The following is a 24,401-nucleotide window of genomic DNA, read 5'->3' as shown; positions in this document are numbered from 1 at the left end:
CCGTTTTGGCTGTATAGTTCCACGCTCGACTTACTTTGTTGATTGCTGCTTTGCAGTAATTAGACCTTATGGGATAGATTTTTGAATTTAACGCCTGGGCATAAAGCATTGACTGGGGACAGCACAGAGAGGAAAATCTGATGGGGCAAATTGCAGACCCATGATGGAGCCGATTTTAGCATGCTGGCTTTGAAACCTTTCCTGAAAACACACCATCTCTCAATCTTATCCAGTGTGACAAATAATGCATTTTTATTTCCATGTTAAATTTTTGATTTCGATTCTTCATTCCTGAAATCCACACGGGAGGAGTTAAAACTCAAGGTCACACCGGGTATAGCTCAAAAAGGAAGTTCTGAGCTCAGAAAGCATTCTTCTTTTATAAGCTGGGTGGCTGAGGTAGGCTTCACCAGCAAAGCACCTTTAATTTCTTCCCGTTTGAAATTACTGCTGGAGTTCACCCAAAGTAGCAAAGTTTGTGGGAATGAACAGATACTGGTGCAATGGTGGGCAGGAAGTACACAGAATGTTGTCAATGCTCAAGTGACATCACTTGTGCTGCATTGAAATATATTGAAGTTTCTACCTGGTTCAGGTGGGAGTTGCCCGGCCTGCCCCAGAGCCAACCGGAAATTCTAACTGGATGCAAAGTAGTCATAAATTCGGTGGAGGCAGCCAGAAAAACCATGGCCACCAATGGACCGAGCAGCTGAAGCCCTCCCGCCTTGCTTCCAAATAGGCCAGTGCATTGGTTTTGCTGTCCCTCGGTTGTGTGGATTTTCTCCAGCCATAGGCGAAAGTATCGGCACCAGCAAGTCAATTGCTGCTTGTGACTTTAAAACTGTGAATTACAGGCCTGTGCACGTTCAAGTTAGTTTAGGATTGATCCAGTGCTGTAGAAATGGCCCTACAATATAAGCAACGTGTTCGCAACAACAGTGATACCGAGGGCGGATCAGGAAAAAGATGTAAATGGAACACAAGCAGTCACAGGATATTGTAGGAACACTTCCACTGGTATAAAATCCACCCTAGATACAGTACCAAGGAGAGGTACTGATTTTTATCTCAAATCAGCTTAAGGATAAGTGCAGCAGATTCTATGTCAGTGTAAATAAATCCCTTCTAGGCAATTTACTGCTCTGTACATTACAAATCTTTTCATTATTTGCTGCTCATGGAGTTTGTCAGACTTGAAGTTTCAAGTCACATCTCTCCCATTCTGAATTGTGGGGTAAGTAGGGTAGTTCAAAGTAAATCTATTTGGTGTCTGGGGTAAATATTGGGGCAACTGCGTGCATCTGTATGAACAAGGCGAGGATAATTTTGCCAACATTCTCAGCTGTATAGCTCCTTCGGTTTGGTGATAAAATTGGTTTTATAAATGATGAGTTGAAAGAAGCCCTTGACTCACATCCAGATCTTACTGTAGGTACCTTTCTCCACTTAAAATGCAGAAGTTCTAACTTTCATTGTCCCAGGGCGCTCACAGTTCTGATTCTGTAGACTAGCTTTCCTGTAGTAGCTCAGGCTCAACACTGCAACAGGGCAGGTGTGAGTAGCTGAGACTGGGTAGGACAACGGAATACCAGCAATGTGGCTATTGTCCAATAATTGGCCAAGTCACAGCTATAGCTATGGAAAATAAATTCTAAATCAAACGTATTCAAAGTGGGTATACCTCAAGAACGGATGAAAGGCACAGTACCTTGCATTGTCCCTGCCGTGAGACTTCAGAAAGTTCATATTTCTGTATCTTGACAAGAAAGCCACCAGTTGATCATTAGTCCTATGGAGTAAATACAAAAAAGCATTCTAATTAGTAACACAATCTCTGATAAATAGCTTATTGTAGTTCAATAATTTAAAAAATGTTCAACTTCCTCACATCACAATTTTAAAAAAATATTCTTGATTATCAGGGTCATTGGGTTGACTATGCTCCCTTGTTATTCTGGGCTTAAGGGGGACAAGTGAGGCACCTGTTTTACAACAGTCACTACTAATCACAGTGATGTCTCTCAAGCCAGTTTATGTTGGTGAAAACAAACTTATTTAGAAGGCGGGCAAGAAAAATGGCTGAGCCGTGAAAAACCAGCTCTCTTGCCTCCTGCTTCTCTCCCTACTGTCATCCAAGTGGTCTTAACACAATCCATCTGTCACGTGGCCCATCTTCGTAATACTTCAAAATGGAGGTTAATTGGGAAAATAAACTGAATTGTCTAAACTGCTGATTCAGCTTCTGTTTCCCACTATAAACAAGGTAAAGGAGAAGGTTTTTCTGCTAGGGTACGGGGTTGAAGCATATAGAGGTTCAGAATAATATCGAAATTCAGCCCATTTGGGTTCCGATAACTTGCATGGCATGTGGGTAATGATTCAAAAATCCTACCGCTGTGTTACTGAGGGAGCAGCCCAAACTTGGGAATTTGAGATCTTGAAAGTGGAAGTTCAGATATCTTCCTGCCTTCCGCCAGCTTAGTTGTAATATTCTGTTGGTGCTCTTAAGACCCGTGACAAGGAAGCTGGCAGTAATCAATTTGTTCCTCATGGTACTTGTCTTAGAATTTCATTAGAAGTAGTAAAGGAAATAACAGATTCCAAACACCGAGCAATTTTTATTCCACTGGGTTCCCCCCCCAAAGAATGCTTTTAATTTTACATATTATTATTAGGAGTGTGTGAATCCATACCAAATAATGCAGACACAAGACTAAGATTACACACACACACTATCTCAAGGGATGGAAGATAAATATCTTATCACAGGAACAGCTACACAGGGGAAAATCAAATACTTTGCAGTAAATAAACATACAACATTAATTAACACAGTTTGTCGTTTTATCTTTTGCATGTACATCTGTGAGATAATGGAGTTCCTATACTATCAGGAGGGAGGGATGCTACTTCATTAACAGTTCATGGTGCCAAAACCTGAAGAGTGATTATTTTTTTCCTCTTCAAAAAGATGCGAAAACACCATTAAAACAAAATTAAGCCTGTGGAAATTACTGATCGCATAAATGGAGCCGGAAAATTAGAGAATACTGATTAGCTCAGATCACTGGGGAGTGGATGACAGACACAGGATGTTAGTTAGGCAACGGCAATTCAGAGGTGAGAAAACCGGTAACTGAGGCCTTTTCCTATGACATCTGGTTTGTTATCAACAACACAGCACATGATCATAAAATAATATCCTCACATCAATATGTCTTTCCCACATTTGAATAAAAAACTACGCATGTTTCAGGAGCTTTCGAAAGAGAGAGAACTGAGCAGGTACTTAAATCACATGTATATAAAGAATGCCATCAGAGACAATCCTAAAATAAACTTATGAGCCTGCCTGTGATGCACTCTGCATTGTTGTCTTGTACAAACCTTCCCCGACATCTGGGCAGCTCCCAAACATAGGAACAGGAGTAGGTCATTCAGCCCCTTGAGCCTGTTCCACCATTCAATTAGATTTGTGCTTTAACTCCATCTACTCGCCTTGGTTCTGTAACCACGATTACCCTTGCCGAACAAAACTAACAACAAGTATTTATATAGCACCTTTAACGTAGTAAAACGGCCCAAGGCGCTGCATTTTAAGACAAAAAATTTGACAACGATCCACATAAGGAGAAATTAGGGCAGGTGACCAAAAGCTTGGTCAAAGAGGTAGGTTTTAAGGAGTGTCTTAAAAGGAGGAAAGAGAGGTAGAGAGACAGAGAGGTTTAGGCAGGGAATTCCAGAGCTTAGGGCCTAGGCAACAGAAGGCACGGCCATCAATGGTTGAGCGATTAATCAGGGATGCTCAAGAGGGCAGAATTAGAGAAGGCAGAATTAGAGAAGTGCAGATATCTCGGGGGGGTTGTGGGGCTGAAGGAGATTACAGAGATAGGGAGGGGCGATGCCATGGAGGGATGTGAAAACAAGGATGAGAATTTTGAAAGCGAGGCGCTGCTTAACCGGGAGCCAATGTACGTCAGCGAGCACAAGGGTGATGGGTGAACGGAATTTGATGTGAGTTAGGACACGGGCAGCCGAGTTTTGGATGACCTTAAGTTTACGTATTGTGGAATGTGGGAAGCCAGCCAGAAGTGCATTGGAATAGTCAAGTCTAGTGGTAACAAAGGCATGGATGAGGGCTTCAGCAGTGGATGAGCTGAGGCAAGGGTGGAGGCGGACGATGTTACAGAGGTGGAAGTAGGCGGTCTTTGTTATGCTGCAGATGTGTGGTTGGAAGCTCATTTCAGAGTCAAATATGACACCAAGGTTGCTTACTAAGTCACAAAAGAGGCAGCAGTAACATGAATGGAACTGGTTACTGCAACTGAGGGAATGCACCAACTGAGACAGCTATAGAAATCACAGACCAGAGCTTTCCGAGGCCCCACAATACTAGTGTTCCCTCACATGCAGCTGGTGACATCAGAAAATGCACCTGCGATTTTGCAATAAGCCACCTGCTGCATGCAAAGCACCGCCAGTGGTCCAGGGCTTTGGAAAATTCCACCCACAAAACGTTACAAAAACAGAAACAGGCCATTCAGCCCATCAAGTCTGCACCAGTGTTTTTTTCTACATGAGCCATCTAGCCTAATCGCCCTTTCCTACTCACTCTTAGTACCCTTTAATAGTCCTCTTTTATAAAAAAACAAATTGCTTTTTAAAAAAAAATAGGGGTTCTGGTTCATTAACAGCTTGTGACAGTGAATGCCACTCTCACCATCCTTTGTGTAAAGATATGTTTTCTAGTCTCCCCTATGATTCTGTTTGTGATCAGCCTATGTTTACTGTGTCGCTGACCAATGAAAACAATGGGGGGTAATTTTAACCCCGAAAAACAGGGAGGGTTTGGGCCAGACAGGAAGTTAACATTTAAAAAAATGTCAAGCTCAAACCCAACCCGCCTCGAAGCCACCCACTTCCGGTTTTAATGGAGGCGGGACAGGGGGTGGGTAATGAACCTGCTCTCAGGAGGCAGGTTGTACATTTAAATATTTTAATGAGGCTGCGTGCTAAAGATTTATTTCTCTGTTCCAGCTTTGAACTGGGCAGCAGAAGGGTGGCTGAATGGAACAGGTAAGTGCCTTTCCAGCACTGCTTGTGGGCCAGGAGGAGCTGGAGTGCTTCCTCCCAGCACACCAAGTACCAAATGATCTGACGCCCTCCCGATATGCTCAACAGCCAGTGATCTCCTCTCCACCCACCCCTCAAGGCCTTCCCAGCACCCCCGCGATCTCCTCCACCCCCCCTGGCAATCTCCCCATCTCCACCACCGCACCCCCCCCCCCCTCAACCCAGGATCTTCTCCACATGCTCCCCCCCCCACCTTCCCCGATCTCTCCAGGTCCCTACTTGATCTTCTCTCCTTCCCTGATGTCTCTAGACCCCCTCATCGGTACTTCCGGGTTTCCCGACCACTAAACTGCACCCGCCCCCACCACCCCAGTAAATATTGGGGCCAATCTACCACTAATTCTCTCATCATTACTCATCATCTTAAAGACCTCTATCAGGTCACCTCTTAACCTTATCTCTGCAAACTACTGATGGTATTCATTTGTCAGATTACTTTGTTAGCTTTTCATTGATAGGCCCCATTTCAAGTTTGATGCTTGGTCGCTACGTCTGCATCATTCTTGAAACAGTGGGCAGGTACCCTGCTCCTAGGCCTCGGGCAATGTTGCTTTATCACTGGTTTCTAGGAAGTGCACGAGAGATGGCTGGGGGACTCGATCAAATTTGTGCTTCCTTCTGTAAGAAGTGTCTGTGCTCCACCTAGGGAGTGGATAGTGCTGTATACATGTACAGAGTGCTGGGGCATTGATGGGGTTTCCAACCCTACAGGATTGTCCTTATGGGGGTGATTTTGCCAGCCCTGGTTAGGCGGGACTGCCGGGAAAATGGCAGAATCTGGGGGCAGGTACCCAGCCTGCCCCCAACCCGCCTCCGTGCCATCTTCCCAGGAGGCGGGTAGCCGAGCCGCGCCAGGTCCCATCTCCTGGAGGCGGGAAGGGGATTACAGTCACTTAACTGCCTGTTAACAGGTAGTTAACAGGCAGTTAAGAGGATTATTCCCATTTTTCCAACAGAGGTGTGGGCTTCCTGACGTTGGGAAACCCCGCCAGAGTCACCGAGGCGAGCAGAGGGTCTGCAGGGTCCAAAAGTGCGCTGTGGAAGTGAGTGATGGGTGCAAGTGTGGAGAGGTAAGTATGTGAGATGAGTGAAAAGTGATAGAAAAAGTTTCCTTACCTTGCAGGCTTCAATCGTTGGGGATCCGGAGGCTCCAGCATCTCAATGGCAGAGATGACAGAATGACTGCTGCATTCTCCGATGCAACAGTCATCTGCTTTCTGCTCACAAAAAAGGTTTGGTGAGCCTTGAGTACAAGAACTCAGCAAACAACAGTGAATGTCAGTGTTTGACAGCTTCTCAAAGCTATCAAACGATGACAATTCACATCATACGCTGACGTTTTCTGTAACCGGCTTCCCCTTAATTGGCCTGCTGAGCCCGCTGGGCGGGCTTAATAAGGTCAATCAAGGGAAAATAGCGTAGGTTGGCCACAAGTCGATGGAGGCGGGACTGAAACCAGACACGCAGCAGTCCCGCCTCCAACGTGCTGCCATTGGCAAAATCACCCCCATAGTCTCCATGAATTAAAGATTGATCTCCCGGGTGCTGCTTCTAGCAACTCTGGAGAAAAATAATTGCGGCATTAAAAAAAGTGTTTTGTTCCCTCCCCTGTGATTAGCCTAAATTTATTCAGTCTCTTTACTGTCTCGCTGACCAATGGGAAGTAATCTGTCACTAATTCCCTTTTCATAACTCTTCAAAATCTTAGAACTTGATGATTTTTATTTATTAGTTATACCAAATATTGGAGATGGGGAGAAAGGGCTGTTTGACTGACAGTCAAGAATCAGCTATTTGGGTAATGAAGAGTCAGTTTGCTTTCCAGTTGGTGTGTGCTGTGGTAATGGATGTGTCGGGCGACCAACGGCAGGAGTGTTGGGGGGTGGTGGGTAGAAAGCGGGGCGGTTGGAGGGTCATGTGATGATACCTCCAGGAATATGTCACACCAGAGTTGGCAACCCTAGGCATTGATGAGCTGCTCCGGAAAATGCTACCCACTACTCCACCCACATCAGTATGCTTGTTAAACTCCTTTTGTCGTGTGTAGAATAATGGATTTTTAGAAGCCATTACAAGGCAGTAATGAGATGATTATAGTTCGAAATCACTCTAGGGCATCTATTATTTTTAGAATATAGATATACATACATACACACCCCGAGAAAGTAATGGGTCTGCTTTTATTCCATTTTTATTCAGGTAGCGGAGGCTGACAGTCACTATAATCCAGGCTACTGATGCATGCTGACGTCCACGCAGGAGATGAATGGTGCTGCATAATCATTGCAAATTTATCAAGAAATAATTTGTAGGCAAGGATCAGGAAATCATAACCCCACCACATATTAGAAGAGGTTCCTGTGTATAGTTTCACATTCAGCATTGCCCTGCCAACGGTCAAACCTGCAATGCATCTGTTAAGTCAGACTGTGAACAGTGAGCAATAAGAAAATTGTTAAGCACAATTGGTGCCATAATGCAGCACGTAAAAATAGTTAGTAAAAAATCCAGCAGGGAGAGAACTGCAAAATGTTCCATGAACAAGCAGAAAGTGTTAAGCACAAATACAATGACACCATTTCACGTTAAATTAGGCTATTGTGCAGTTTTCATGCGAATGTCAGTCATCAAGCCATAATTAAAATTGAACATAGACAAATGCCATTAATCTACATGTAGTTAATCTGCATTAATCTGCGTGGTTTCTCCAGGCGGGCAGGGTCAAAACTGGGCCTTATGCGTTAAAAATGATTTTTAACACAGTATTCAGTAGGTGCATTGAAAAGAAAAACTGAAGTTGAAAATAAAAAACACGCACCCTGGGAAATGGGCTTATGCTATGGGGTTTTGAATGGCTTGGTAGATATTAGAGGTCATTTTGTGAGGCTCCAATGCCAAAGCGGGTCCTAGCTTGTGGTGGGCGTGGGTCAAGAATTGGGGCCAATGTTCTGGAGGTCTCGCGTAGGCTGCTCACCAGCTTCTACAGAGACGAAACCGCGCATGTGTGAAAATATGAATGGGCCCCACACCCAGTTGAAGGGACTGTGTACTAAAAAAAGTTAGGAGGAACATTGTTGGGGCTAGTGTTTATAGCCCTAACTCCAATCTGTGTTTGCATCTCACGAGACTCGACGCTAAGCCTCCCAAAATTACCCCCAATATGGCTGTATCATTGGTTAGAGATCATATTAATTCAATGCTGGACTCTTGAGGTTGATGATGGTCCTGTATTTATCCATCAATGCAATCAGTTTTATTCCCCACATCAGGAACCGGACGTGCTATGGTTGTTCAAACACATTAAAATAAAAACTAACACAACTTATCTACTTGGATACATATTTATATTCAGAAGATGGATGTGCTGCTCATACGTGTGCAGGTTTTTGTTTAGTCAGCAGGATATCTGACACCCACAGGAACCCATCATTGTATTTAAGAGCCTCCAAATTAAGTTACTGAGAAATCCACCATCAGATCGTGGCTTCAGTTGTAACCCACTAGACAAATTTATTGAATATTAAAACAGTTTGATGAACAGTACTCAATGAACAGTATATTTACAGGAATTACAAAATTTGCTAATCATCTCAATGTTAAAAGCAACAAAGATGGTTCTCCTGCGTTAACTGTTGTTAACATTAAAATGACCTTTGAAACATGGTTCCCTTACTTACATGGCTGTGACTAACAGTTGCTGACCTGCACCTTAGCTCTACTGGCTTCAGATTAACTCTTGTCTAGTTACAATACAGCCAAGATTGCTTTGGATGTCATAAAAAAAAACACAAAGAGAATTAAAAACTGTACTTCTCAAAACTACATTTAGGTAGTCAGCCATTCACAGGATGCTTGTATTTGAATTGAATTGCATTGCTTGACCTCTTCTTGGGAAGCTCTTGCATCTATTCCACTTTGAATTGCAGGAAATTAACACTTACCTAAACAGCTATTAGGGAAATTGTTTGACAAGGCTCTGCACTGAATAGATATTAGCATATTGAATCACCTTTTGCTCCACATGAACAGCCTACTGATGAATATTACTGCCCATGAAATGGCCTGCAATCTATCAGACTATGTGTATACTCTGCAGCCTGCATTAGTAGCCAGCAATACCTAATTTTAACCCCGTGTGTAACATCCAGCAAGGAAGAAATCAATAAATAATCTACCACAGACTAAAATGCTTCCTATTTATCACAACCACCCCAGCCATTAGAACATTGGCTTGTCGAATTATCTGGAACCAAGTAGGAAGACATGTCAAGCCTTCCACGTTTCATTAGTGAGCCAGGCATGCTAGTCAATCAGCAATAGTTCCATCTAGTACTTCAGATCTGCTTGGTCTATGTAGTGAGAGTATCGAGTCTGCCACAGAGGGCCTAAATGATTCAAACTTTTATCTGATCTTTTATCTTGGGAGACACTCTCACCTCAAGGAGGACAATCATTACACAATTGACAGGTACAGGGCTAGGCCCTGGCTAGGTGGACAGCAAGTACAAGCAGTGTGGTGAGCAGCACAACATGTGATAAGATGTGCAAGTCCCTTGCCACCATACTTCTGACCACATTATGGGCATTAACCACAGTCCATTGAATGGTGGTGCAGAGTTTCAGCAGCAACTGCTAGAAGAATTACCTGGAGGCTGGATATGAGAACACAAACTCTTATATCTGCGTCTGGGAGCCTATTGTGATTGTGTTGCTGTCATCCCAAGCCTCAGAGTTTCCTCATCAGCGAGAATGAGGAACTGAAAGGAATTAGTAAAAAAAAATAGTACTGGAGAAATTAATGGGACTGAAAGCCGATAAATCTCCTGGACCTGCTGGCCTATATTCTAGGGTTTTGAAAGAGGTGGCTATATAGAGATAGTGGATGCATTGGTTGTCATCTTTCAAAATTCCACAGATTCTAGAACGGTTCCCACAGATTGGAAGGTAGCAAATGTAACCCCACTATTTAAGGAAGGAGGGAGAGAGAAAACAGGGAATTACAGAGCAGTAGTCTGTATCAGTAGTTGGGAAAATGCTAGAATCTATTATTAAGGATGTGGTAACAGGACACTTAGAAAATAATAATAGGATTGGGCAAAGTCAACACGGATTTATGAAAGGGAAATCATGTTTGAGGTTGTAACTAGCAGAATAGATAAGGGGGAACCAGTGCATGTGGTGTATTTGGATTTTCAGAAGGCATTCGATAAGGTGCCACACAAGAGGTTATTAAACAAAATTAGGGCTCATGGGATTGGGGGTAATATACTAGCATGGATTGAGGATTGGTTGATGGACAGAAAACAGAGAGTGGGAATAAGCGGGTTATTTTCGGGTTGGCAGGCTGTAACTAGTGGGGTACCGCACGGATCAGTGCTTGGGCCTCAGCTATTCACAATCTACATCAATGATTTGGATGAGGGGACCAAATGTAATATATCCAAGTTTGCCGATTACAAAGCTGGGTGGGAATGCAAGTTGTGAGGAAGGTGCAAAGAGGCTTCAAGGGGATGTAGACAGGCTGAGTGAGTGGGCAAGAACATGGCAAATGGAATATAATGTGGAGAAATGTGAAGTTATCCACTGTAGTAGGAAAAATAGAAAAGCAGAGTATTTTTTAAATGGAGAGAGATTGGGAAATATTGGTGTTCAGAAGGACCTGGGTGTCCTGTACACAAATCACTGAAAGTTAACATGCAGATACAACAAGCAATTAAGAAAGCAAATGGTATGTTCATCTTTATTACAAGAGAATTTGAGTACAAGAGTAAAGACATCTTACTGCAATTATATAGGGCCCTGGTGAGACCACACCTGGAGTATTGTGTACAGTTTTGGTCTTCTTACCTAAGGAAGGATATACTTGCCATAGAGGGAGTGCAACAAAGGTTCACCAGACTGATTCCTGGGATGGGGGGATTGTCCTATGAGGAGAGATTGAGTAGACTAGGCCTATATTCTCCAGAGTTTAGAAGAATGAGAGGTGATGTCATTGAAACATACAAAATTCTTACAGGGCTCGACAGGATAGATGCAGGGAGGATGTTTCCCCTGGCTGGGGAGTCTAAAACCAGGGGTCAGTCTCAGAATAAGGGTTCAGCCATTTAGGACTGAGATGAGGAGAAATTTCTTCACTCAGAGGGTGGTGAATCTTTGGAATTCTCTACCGCTGAGGGCTGTGGATGCTCAGTCGTTGAGTATATTCAAAACAGAGATCGATAGATTTTTGGATGCTCAGGGAATCAAGGGATATGGGGATTGGGCAGGAAGGTGGAGTTGAGGTAGAAGATCAGCCATGATCTTATTGAATGGCGGAGCAGGCTCGAGGGACCGAATGGCCTACTCCTGCTCATATTTCTTATGCCAGTCCTCAGCCTGGTGGAGTGATCTACATAGGGCAACTTGCAACTTACCAGCCAACAGGATGCCCTAAATGCCAAAGTCCAATCACACACAAGCCTTACTCATTACCAACTACAGGTCCTCATGTGATGGGATTTGGCAAGGAAGTGTGCCCATCATAAGCCTAAACACCCACCCCCGCATCCAGAGAACTCCAATGACAGATGGGTGACAGGCCAGACTTTGTTTTCCCTGCAAGCCATTCACTAGACTGGATGGAAATTTTTGTTGCATGCCAACAATTCCAAACCATGACAGAATTGTTTGGGCACATGTCTTATATGCCACATGGCCAAACTGGGAGTTCTGTCATTGAAGAAAGTCAATGGAAAGTAAAATCAGGCGGGGTGTAAAACAAGTAGCTGATTCAATTATGATTTCTGATAGATGTCAGCAGTGGCTCAGTGGCAGCACTCTCGCCTGAGTCAGAAGGTTAGTACATAATCCTGGCCGACACTCCAGTGCAGCGCTGAGGGAGTGCTGCACTGTCGGAGGTGCCATCTTTCGGATGAGGCGTTAAACCGAGGCTCCGTCTGCTCTCTCAGGTGGACGTAAAAGATCCCATGGCCACTATTTCAAAGTAGTGCAGGGGAGTTCTCCCCAATGTCCAGGCCAATATTTATCCCTCAAATCAACATCACTAAAACAGATTATCTGGTCATGATCACATTCCAGTTTGAGAGAGCTTGCTGTACACAAACTGAATGCCACGTTTCCTACATTACAACAGTGACTCCACTTCAAAAGGCTTTGAGACATCCTGAGGTCGTGAAAGGTGCTATATAAAGGCAAGTTTTTTTTCTTTTTCCGCTGTCACATGGGTTAAGTTAAAATTGCCCCTTCTGTCTGCACAGTAGATGCATGTATGCGCTATCTATGGCTACCTTACTGTCTTCTGGGGCTTCTCTACATGGATTTCTTTTCCTCTATAAATGTTGCTGACTGTATACCAGGAGAGGAGGGGAGAGCACACTCATTTGTTAATACGAAAGCCCTGGCTTTCAAGTATGGTTTTACACAGAATATTGTCTCATTGTCCAAACCAATATAACTGAATATAACTGGTTTACTCATATAATACATTTTCATCAAAGGTAACAAGAATTAGGATAGTGGAAATTGCATTTGGCAATCTTCACATGGGAGCACTTAATGTGCTTGTACTATAATCCTGTGCATGCAATTTATATGCAGGAATCACACTATGTATTTTAAATGAACCCATTTATTTTAAGTGGGTTACTGTCAGAAAAAAAATGCAGACTGAAATGTAGTAAGAGCATTTAAAGGGGCCGTACATAAAGTTCGCCAATCAGAATTTCTACCCACCGTCACAACCGACATTGACTTTACATTTTCTCACTTTATCTTCAATATAATGGGCTGTATTTTGTGATCAGAAATGCCGGTTTCAGGCATGCCAAGCGCATGCGCTGAATACTGGTATTTCCGATATCAAGAATGCTCTTGACAGATCGGACGCTTGCCCTAGAGAAGGGCCTCTGCGGGGGGAAGAGTTCAGCTTTCTGGAGAACCTCCGCCTGCAGAAAACCCTTTGAAATCTTACGCCTGGTAAAAGCAGGCGTAAGGCCTGCTTTTACCAGCATAAGAGTTGAAAAAAGATTTTTTTTTTTTTTTTTTTAAATTTCCACGCATTTATAATTTTAAAATACTTTAAAAGGTAAGCTTATTTTTAGCCCCGTAAAAAAATTATTTTTCTCAAAAAATTAAATTGTTTAAAATATTTAATTTTAACTCTAAAATTTAAAAAAATATTTTACTGTGTTTTTGGGGTGATCGCCATTCATATATTTGACAGGTCTATCTGTCAAGTGTATGAAGGGAGATTCCCCTCTTCCATTGGCTGACCTGGCCCATGTGATCCCAGGGACGCTTGCGAACTGCCTGCGCCTCTGGGATATGTGGGCCCTGTGCATTCCGACTGTGGAGAGGCCCAGGAGCGGAAGTGTATGCACCTCGGGAGCCCTCAGGTAAGTCCATAGATTTTTTTCAGATCGGAGGCCTCCGCACGCAGGAAGTCTCCGATCGGAAAATACGGACCGATGGTTCAGTGAAAAGTCCAGTCTGATCATGTGGCATCATAAAAAACACAGCTGAAGTTCTGCAATATTGTAAAAACGAATAAATGGATTTCTCTGAAGCTTAATCTCCATCCATGTACTCCACACCTAGAAATAAGTTTATCCTGAACTGTGTCATATTCACCATCAAATTATACACAAGGAACTGTCCGTGCACAAACTATTTGCCTGTCAATCTCTCTGAATGTCTACATGGCTGTACTGTAACAATATTAAGCCCCTCCCATGCTCACTGAAGCGGATTTCATGCCCTCAAGGGGTCTGTGCTGCATCTCCATTTGGCAGCCAAAGAAAACTGCGCTTTGCATTCTAAGCTGTGCAAATTTCCACATTTGCTGCTTCAGTAGCTCCTCCTCTCACTAGGATGAAGGGCCATTTACTGAGAGCACTTAGCAATACTTCCACATGGAATGACTTCAACAACTGACATTGCAGGGCCAGAGGGTATGAAAATCTCTCCTTGTTAAAATGCTCCCACAAAAGCTGGCTGACGGACATCTAGATCAGCCACTCTGACAGTAGACAGCGATGAAATCCTTGCACTGCTGGGCAGACACTTCATTAAACATATCTGCTTAATTTGTCCAGGCTGGAATTTGCTAAATATCCAGAAATTACCACAGAACATCCAATGTGTTTTGTGTGGATTACTGTCGGGCAAGCCTGCCCGGAATGGAAAGCTGTGATGTCGCTTCTGCAATAAAGGCTGTAATTAAAGTGATGAGGCTAATGGCCACACAAAAAAATAATGAACTTTAATGTACAGGCAGCTGTGTCCATCACACGAGGTGACAACCAGAATCAAACCTAGACTTACAGTTTAACACACACAAATGCTCCATTTAGGTGACAATAGTGATTCATGCAGCCTGCCAGGGAGCCAGAGCTTGCCACCTGATTGTTCTGCATTTCCTTATGTAGACTTTAAAGGCCGGACACAAAACGCCACAGGGAATCATTTTAAAATAAATCCATTTCCACAAAACGTTTATGTTAAACTGTATTTTGGTTGAGAAAAAAAAAGTGACAAATTTGAACTGCTATCAAAATTTCAGGATAAAACAAGTCTAAAAGATTGGAATCAGTCTTCAATGACAATGCCATCTAGGCTGGGCAGGCCTCATGCTGACTTTATTGGGATTTTAGATTTAATTGTGCAGAAAGGTATTGGAAGAGAATATTAAAAGAGCGAGGTGGAACAAACAGCCTAGTAATAGTAAGGCAACATTTAGTCATTAAAATTCTGACCATGGATAATGGCCTCACATAATATACTCTTTCACAGAAGTTATACACTGGGGCCTAGATTTTCCAACTGCAATGCTGACAGTAAGCAATTCTTTTAAAACAGATTACCTTTGGTGTTACAATTGGAAAATCTATGTCTGTCAAGAATGTAAAGTTAACAGAAATAAGCTAAGAATGAGACTGAATCAGAGGTCGGGTTGCCAACACTGGCTGGAGGTATTCCCAGAGCTTTCATCACATCATTTCCCAGCTCCAACTTCCCCACCTGGTCAAACAGTCTTTTTTTCCTCCATCGCCACTATTTTTATAACTAATAAATGATAGTGTACAAAGGAAATGAAAAAAAATACATTATTTTTTTTACACCCCTGGTGATTTTTCCCCCGGGTCGCTCGCAGCCGTGTCCAGGAGATTAATCTGAATTTCCTGGAGACTCCAGGGCAACCTCAAATCAGAGGCACAAAAATAGCCACATTGGAGAAGGAAAAAATCAGTTCACCTGCCTCACATCCTCCTGCGATGGGGCATTCTTCCTGAATTACTACCCTTAAACCAACTTCTCTGGCTATATTAAAATCAAGTTGACATTTTTAAAAACAAAATCCTTTGTGCGGCTCGGGCTGGAAATGTGGCAACGTGGGACCTCCATATGCCACATAGGTGACCCTGCCCCAAAACCAGGGGATATTTGGGACAGATATTCTGCACCCATAGAGATACAACAGAGTTGCCTGCCCTACACAGAGATCCCACGTCACCACATTTCCAGCCCGTGCCACACAAAGGATTTTGTTTTTAAAATGTCAACTTGATTTTAATATAGCCAGAGAAGGCCAACATCCCCAGCATCGAAGCTTTGACCACGCTCGATCAGCTCCGATGGACGGGCCACATCGTCCGCATGCCCGATAAGAGACTCCCAAAACAAGCGTTCTACTTGGAGCTCCGACCCGGTAGGAGAGCCCCAGGTGGGCAGAGGAAACGTTTCAAGGACACCCTCAAAGCCTCCTTGAAAAAGTGCAACATCCCCACTGACTCCTGGGAATCCCTGGCCCAAGACCGCACAAAGTGGAGGAGAAGCATCCGAGAAGGTGCCGAATGCCTCGAGTCTCTTCACCAGGAGCAAGCGGAAGCCAAGCGCAAACAGCGCAAGGAGCGCACGTCAACCCAAGCACCCCACCCACCCGCCCCTTCAACCACCGTCTGCCCCACCTGTGACAGAGACTGTAGGCCCCGCATCGGACTCATCAGTCACCTGAGAACTCATTTTTAATGTGGAAGCAAGTCATCCTTGGTTCCGAGGGACTGCCTAAGAAGAAGACGACAACAGAGTTGCCTGCCCCACTTTGCCACTGGAGATTGAGTGGCATCTTGTTCTTATCGGGCCAGTGATTGGAAGGTGAATAAAAATTAAAAATATCTTTTAGTCCCCATATGGAATGGGGGTGGGGGGGGGATATGCTGAAGGCCATTGGTCCTTCACTTCTTTGGGGCCTTTAGAAGGCCCAGCATGGAACCCACACCTGCTCATAGCAAGTTGAGCAGAATTCCCAAAGTAGCCCAGGAATGCCACGAGACACATCCCAGACTGATGTTGGAACATTGGCCAATCCAATCCTGACAACTGACCGGTGTCAGCCATGGCTCAGTTGGTAGCACTCTAGTGGAGTATTGCGGGAGAGGCCCGGAGCAAATTTAAACAGCGTGGAGACCAAAATGCATCACTTCACACTTCTCTGCATAAAATTTCATCTGCCATGTGTCTGCCCATTTCACCAGTCTATGAGAGGTGAGAAATAGGAGGGGGCCAAGGATAGATCCTTGGGGGACTCCAGAAGTAATGATGCGGGAACAGGAAGAGAAACTATTGCAGGAGATTCTCTGGCTACGACTGGATTAATAGGAATGGAACCAGGCGAGGGCAGTCCCTCAACAACAGTCACACCACGTAGAGATATACAGGTACAGATAGAGGAATGATTGATTGACAGTCAACAGGGTACAAGGAACCTAGTGGAGACAGGAGAAACCGCAGAATCTTGCTCTGTTCAACAGGTACAATGGACTTGCTACCTGTAAGGATAACGTGAAAGACTGCAGGGAGAAAAGACTTGCATTTATATTGCATCTGTCACAACCTCAAGACATCCCAAAGCTCTCGTCTCGGAGTCAGAAAGTTGTGGGTTCAATTCCCACTCCCGAGACTCGAGTACATAGTCTAGGTAGACACTCCCATGGAACTATTTTGAAGAGCAGGGGAGTTCTTCCCGGTGTCCTGGCCAATATTTATCCCTCAACCAACATCACGAAAACAGGTTCAAGGACCCCATCAATTTAGTGCTCCAGGACTTAAGCCACTAAACAGGAAGGTGGGAGGTATCCAGAGTGATAGCAGCCAACTCCAAAATTCCAACTGAACAGCCTACCACCATTTATTAGTGATTTATACCAATTAGGACAAAACATCTGGGCCAAGAGTTTCTGCTTTGGGCGCAAATTGAGATCAAAATTGCGCTAGTTTTCAGAAGTGTTTTTTTTGCTCAGGTTTCTGCTCACTCATTTGCATATAGTTGAACGCAAAATCTTCCATGAACCAGCGTTTCAGAACCTCATTTTAAAAAAAATTTGCATTAAATATATTCCTTGATGTATTCAAGACTGGTCAGCTGGTGCAGCTTTATTAATACAGCTAAAAATGGGTTTATCACAAAAAATAAGCATTTATAATCAGAGTGTCTGGTCCACCACCTGTAAGTAAGGCAATTTAAAAAACTGAAAATGACTTCAAAAACTATACAGAATCATTTACTAGTTACATTGGTGTACAGTAGTCAGTTTCTTAGTAAATTAAAAAAGAATGTTTAAAAGCTTTTAAAACATGATTAGTGTCCTTGGGCTGGATTTTGCCAGCCCTGGGGAGGCGGGTGCAGAGGGGGGGCAGTTGGCAAAATGGCAGAATCTGGGGGCAGGTGCCAACCCGCCTCCGTGCCATCTTGCCAGGAGATGGATAGCCGTCCCATGCCGGGTCCCGTCTCCTTGGAGACGGGAAGGGATTACAGCCACTTAGCTGCCTGTAGCTGCCTTTTACCCACACAAGTGCGGGCTTCCCGAAGGCGCCAAAACCCGCCAGGGTCACCGAGGCGAGTAGTGGGTCTGCGGGGGTTGGAGGGGTGCAAAAGTGCGCTGTGAAGGTAAGCGATGGGTGCAAGTGTGTGGAGAGGTGTGTATCTGAGGTAAATGCAAAGCGTTAAAAAAAGATTACTTACTTTTGTTTCTTTCTGCAGGCTTCAGTCGGTGGGTATGCGGAGAGTCTCGCACCTCCGCGGTAGAGATGACAGATGGCCGTTGCATTCTCCAATGCAACAACCATCTAATTTCTGCAAAAGAAAGAGGTTTGATGAGTTCTTGTATTCAAGAATTCATCAAACAACAGAGAACGTCACTGTTTGACAGCTTCACAGAGCGGTCAAACAATGACAATTCATCTGTCAAAAATTTGTGACAGATGAAACATCATACGTGGACGTTCTCTGTAACCGGCTTTCCCGTAATTGGCCTGCTAAGCCCGCTGGGCGAGCTTAACAAGGTCAATCAAGGGAAAATAGCGTGGGTTGGCCAGAAGTTGATGGAGGCGGGACTGAAACCCGACAAGTGGGAGTCCCGCCTCCAAAAGCTCCCCATTGGCAAAATCCAGTCCGTTGTGCCTAAAAAACAACTTAATTTTAAGAGATTCCTCAAAGGCTCGCAAACGAGCACAATTAGTGGAAACTTGCAATGGTGATTAATTTGATCTGGGGGCGTGGCCAGTTTTGCGGGCGCTATTTTTTAAACTAGCTCAAAAGATCGCAGAAACTCGATTTGTGCTGGATGTAATTTGTGCTTGAAATTCCTCGATTTTTTGCGCCAAAATAAAAAACAGCGCAACTTAGCGGAAACTTCAGGCCCAGATGAGTAAGTCCCCTCTTCTCCCTATTTTCTGGTTGGTATTTCAGGTAAACGATGTGCCCCCTTTATACCAGTAAAAATTGCTTGCATTTCAATACTGCATTGGTGTAGAATTTCCTCCCGTCACCAATTATTTTAAATGGGTTAACGCCTCCATTTAAATAGAAGACAGGTGAATGTGATTGCAAATACATTCAGTTTTCATCCATGATGTCGCCAACTGTTATTCTAGGCTTTAATTCCCTATATCCTTGCTCTTCTAAAGCTTCTCGTGGACTCGTTAATATAGCGTGAAAGATAAAATTTATCCAGTGCATGCTAGTCATTTGACAAAAACACCAGTAGTTTGACAATACATGGCCTTGGAGAGGGTGTAGTGAAGATTTACTAAAATGGTGCCAGGGATGAGGGACTTCAGTTATGTGGAAAGACGAGAGAAACTGGGATTATTAGAGCAGAGAATGGTAAGGGGACATTTAATAGAGGTGTTCAAAATTATGAAGAGTTTTGAAAGAGTAGACAGGAAGAAACTGTTTCCACTGGCAGGAGGGTCAATAATCAGAGGACACAGATTTAAGAGAATTGGAAAAAGGAATCAGGGGGAGATGAGGAGAATTTTTTTTATGCAGCAAGTTGTGATGGCCTGGAATGCACTGCCTAAAAGGGTGGTGGAAGCAGATTCAAAAGGGAATTAGATAAGGATACATTTGCTGGGCTATGGGGAAAGAGCAGCAGAGTGGGACTAATTGGATCTCATTCAAAAAGCCAACACAGGGACGATGGGCCATATGGCCTCCTTCTGTGCTGCAAAAATCTATGATTTGGTTAGTTGCTTTATCATTTTAACACAGAGCAAGGAACTCATGCTTGAAGGCTACAAAAATAAACCTAAATTAAATTAGGTTTTGTGAAACACTAGACAATAAAAGGAATATAATGCAAAACAGAGGATGATGATTAAAAAGTCAATGCGGATCCACTTAATATGTCTACAACATAACAACCGTATCCAAGGAGATCACAAAAGTGCCTCAAAAAATCTCCACAATGTCTAAAGACTGGTTGCTAGACTCACCTGTGTGGAAAATGAAAAATGTGTCAAGACATTGTCCAGTGTCATTAAAACTGGGTCACTCTCTTCAGGGCCCAACTACAGTGCACCGTGGGCTTCTCTGATCCTGTATCAAGCTCCACTGAGCCAGAACAGAAGGCGTATCAAACACTAATGGTAAGCACACAAATGCACTGACATGTGAAGAAGTGATTTCATGATTAATTTCTTAAATAGGGTCAACAAAATGTCTTCCTTGTGTGTGTGTGGCACAAAGGCTCAAGCTTGGGTACAGAAAGCATGGTATTATCAGAGATTCAACTGCTTTAAAGAGATGAGCTCCCAGGGATCATCTTTAAAAAAAAAAGCCGCATTGTAGTAGTAATCATCCTGCCAGACTTTGTAGGTTACTCCTGTCAAAATGTAATTGCGATCCAATTTATAGTCATATACTGGTCCCTGCCTGCGCACCGAGATCTCACTGTCAAGCACACTTGTTTACAAACAATTCACCCTTAAATCTGCATGCAAATGGCTTCTGCCCCAGCTGGTACACAAGCTAAAATGGTGGTGGTGCAGACCCATGCTCCTTAGCATACATGAAAATTCTCTAAGCAGAGTAGTACAGGCACCTGTCAAGTTAACTGGTACCCAGTGTGGTTGAAGCTGGCACAGTTAAACAGACAGGCTAAAGCCAGACATGAAAGACTGGAAAGCTAATTTATGCTAGTCAAAATGGTGGTAATACTTGTCCACGTTTATTAACATTGTAGTAAGTTCTGTGATGAATACAAGTAATTATCACTGCCATTTTCAAAAGGCGTACAGTGATAAGCATGTATCCAAGTGTATCTGGATATCTTGATGTTATATACAAGTAGGCTTGCCAATACATGGCATGGCGAGTATGGTGGTGTATTATAATAATTAACCCATGGAAAATAAGAGATGATTCTCTTTAGGTCCTTAAACAACTTACTTTTTAAAGCCAGTGATCAGTATCTTCTATGAAAACCAAAGTTTTAGATCAAACCCGTTCCTTTCAGTTACATCTGTTGATGTTGCAAGTAAATACAATCATGTCATGTGAACAGCTTTGAAATGGTTCCGTCAGATCCCACAAGTGCGAAAACAAAACCATGCGTCAATTCACAGATACAGTTGAAAGACTCGGAGCTCAAGCGAAGAAGCATTAGTTGGCAGGGTTGGTGAGATAAACAGGAGAGATGACAGCACTGTTTGGTAACATTCAGCGTTACAAGTGGAAACCATGAAGAAGATGGACAAACTGAATCTCTGACTGATGTCAGACAGATATTGTGTGGGCGGCAAGCTAGGACCAAGAGGAAGATACAGCTTGGGAGAATATTTTGTCAGTCAGTCATTCCATGATTTTAGCTCAAAAGTATTGTGATGGTTAATTACTTAGGGCTGTTTTTAGTTAATGACCTACTGAAAGGGCAGCTCTCTGATATTTGAATGGAGTCTATTACTAGAGATACACTTACTGGATTAAGAGGAACTCTTGTTAAAATACTAAGTGAGTGCAGCTACATAGTATTACTACTCACTACAATCTTCTGGCACTGTAGTAGAATATTTACTTTTACATTATGGAAGTGACTGACCTCTGGATTGTAATGACTATCATTACAGGACCAATTAGACGTTGCCTTCACTCTTAAATCAAATTCTAATCCTAAATTCTCAAAATTCAGAAAGTTCTGAGTGGAGTATCTTCACCACACTGACTATAGGGGTTCACCACCACCTTCTCAAGGGCAATTAGGGATGGGCAATAAATACTGCTCTTGCCAGCGACGCCCACATCCCGTGAATGAATACATTAAAAAAAAGAGATTCACTCCACATTAGAAGCCTTGCTCTGGTGCAGCATTGAAGGTCACCTGGCACTTTATGGGAAATGGCACTGTGAAGCTTTGCTGCTTGGAGTAGAAGCAATCCGAGAGATGTTTGAAATGACACACCCCAGCCACAGAGACAGAGAATTCGGTGCAATTTTCCAACATTGTGCTACAGCCATCATTAGTAGAATGAGGCAAGACCGTGAAAGAAAACTGCTGGTTATACAGTTCCATTCTGAATAAATATCACCGTCAGAAATCAATACCAGTAACGGAAAACCATTTTATGAAGTCAAGCCCATAGAAAACACCAAACAAGGCTTTCAATCCAATCACTCTGGATAACCTTTAAATGCTAATGATCATTACTCCCCACTCAGCAGGTTTCACAGCCAGCATCGGCCAAGATAAATGCGATGACTTGCTGGTTGTAATAAACTGAGGAGAGCAGGGTGAAGGAATCAATAGGCCCAGGTATTAAAGTTATTAACCTGCTCCATTAAGTCAGCATGAACTTGGAGATTTAATGTAGAGGTTTCGGCTGGAAAGCACCCATGTTGCAAAGTGCTGCATCACACTAAATTAGCTTTCAGTGACTTTGATTGAGGTCTTTTAGTATCAATGTACTGGTTGTGTAGGCTGAATTCATAACTAGGAAAATCATTTCATTCACATATTTCAACCGTGAATTTATTTTAAAAAAACAGGATCCAAACGTGTTTGAAATCTGGGCAAAAATAGTTTAGGTTGCATCATTTATTCAAAGCTGTCATTTTCAGCTCATTCCAATTGTTCTTTGTGCAATTCTGTCTCTGGCCTGTCTCGGGCATGATATTTAGGTCCTGCTATACTGACGTATTTGCTAAAAACAGGGTAGGTGACTGATTCGGTTGTCTAATACAACTGACTGATTAACAGGAACCAAGAGTGCAGATGAGAATAGTAGAATACACAGGGAATACAAACTAAACTTTCTTCAATTGTCTGCAATCAGCCTTGAAGAACATAATTCTTTCACAGGTAGGTTTTTATGACTTCTACCTATACAGGAAAGTAATAATTTATCGTGAGGTACGGTAGGGCCGGGCACTTTGAGACAAAGATAATCATTTTGATTTCACAAAGCTCACAGGGATAACCACAGGTGAGGGACGCCAGTCAGCCCATCGAGCTCAGCCTTCAGTTTAAATATCACTGAAATTTAAGGGAATCATTTTGCTTATGAAGAGTTTTTCCAAGTATGCTTAACCAGCTAAATGTTTAGATTCAAAAGGTAGGTTTTGGTTATAAACAGAAGTTAAGTCTAAACACAGAAGATCCAAGTTACAAAATTGAACCGTGTAATTTCATCCTGTATATTCTGTGCTTGAAACTCACACTAAAAAATGTAACTTTAACTGAGCTTGAAAAAATGATATCCAATGTGTTTCGAAACATGCAGTCCAGCCCTGCCTAGTTTTCATAGACGCTGCCTGATACCACTGTCCAGTATCGATAGACCCTGCCTAATACTACTGTCCAGTATAGATAGACGCTGCCTGATACCACTGTCCAGTATCGATAGACCCTGCCCGATACCACTGTCCAGTATCGATAGACCCTGCCTGATACCACTGTCCAGTATAGATAGACCCTGCCTGATACCACTGTCCAGTATCGATAGACCCTGCCCGATACCACTGTCCAGTATTGATAGACTCTGCCCGATACCACTGTCCAGTATCGATAGACCCTGCCTGATACCACTGTCCAGTATCAATAGACTCTGCCCGATACCACTGTCCAGTATAGATAGACCCTGCCCGATACCACTGTCCAGTATCGATAGACCCTGCCTGATACCACTGTCCAGTATAGATAGACCCTGCCTGATACCACTGTCCAGTATCGATAGACCCTGCCTGATACCACTGTCCAGTATCGATAGACCCTGCCTGATACCACTGTCCAGTATAGATAGACCCTGCCTGATACCACTGTCCAGTATCGATAGACCCTGCCCGATACCACTGTCCAGTATCGATAGACCCTGCCTGATACCACTGTCCAGTGTAGATAGACCCTGCCCGATACCACTGTCCAGTATAGATAGACCCTGCCTGATACCACTGTCCAGTATCGATAGACCCTGCCCGATACCACTGTCCAGTATCGATAGACCCTGCCTGATACCACTGTCCAGTATCGATAGACCCTGCCCGATACCACTGTCCAGTATCGATAGACCCTGCCCGATACCACTGTCCAGTATAGATAGACCCTGCCTGATACCACTGTCCAGTATCAATAGACCCTGCCTGATACCACTGTCCAGTATCGATAGACCCTGCCCGATACCACTGTCCAGTATAGATAGACCCTGCCCGATACCACTGTCCAGTATCGATAGACCCTGCCCGATACCACTGTCCAGTATAGATAGACCCTGCCTGATACCACTGTCCAGTATAGATAGACCCTGCCTGATACCACTGTCCAGTATAGATAGACCCTGCCTGATACCACTGTCCAGTATCGATAGACCCTGCCCGATACCACTGTCCAGTATCGATAGACCCTGCCCGATACCACTGTCCAGTATCGATAGACCCTGCCCGATACCACTGTCCAGTATAGATAGACCCTGCCCGATACCACTGTCCAGTATAGATAGAC

The 24,401-nt window shown here is 43.5% G+C and overlaps 1 protein-coding gene across 1 annotated transcript in view; it reads right to left on the bottom strand.

The window, feature by feature from the left end:
• xylt1 (xylosyltransferase I) overlaps nucleotides 1–24,401 on the bottom strand; it is a 292,461-nt gene that overhangs the window by 84,843 nt on the left and 183,217 nt on the right. The window contains exon 5 of the mRNA XM_086000811.1: nucleotides 1,709–1,789. Within this exon, the coding sequence (XP_085856937.1) occupies nucleotides 1,709–1,789 (81 nt within the window). The remainder of the gene's footprint in view (nucleotides 1–1,708; nucleotides 1,790–24,401) is intronic.

Source organism: Somniosus microcephalus, chromosome 11 (assembly GCF_052327205.1).
Source record: "Somniosus microcephalus isolate GS21.2 chromosome 11, FLI_Smic_1.0, whole genome shotgun sequence".
Classification (NCBI taxonomy): Eukaryota; Metazoa; Chordata; class Chondrichthyes; order Squaliformes; family Somniosidae; genus Somniosus; species Somniosus microcephalus.
The sequence above is the reverse complement of the archived record's forward strand: the minus strand, read 5'-3'. Positions and strand labels throughout refer to the sequence as shown.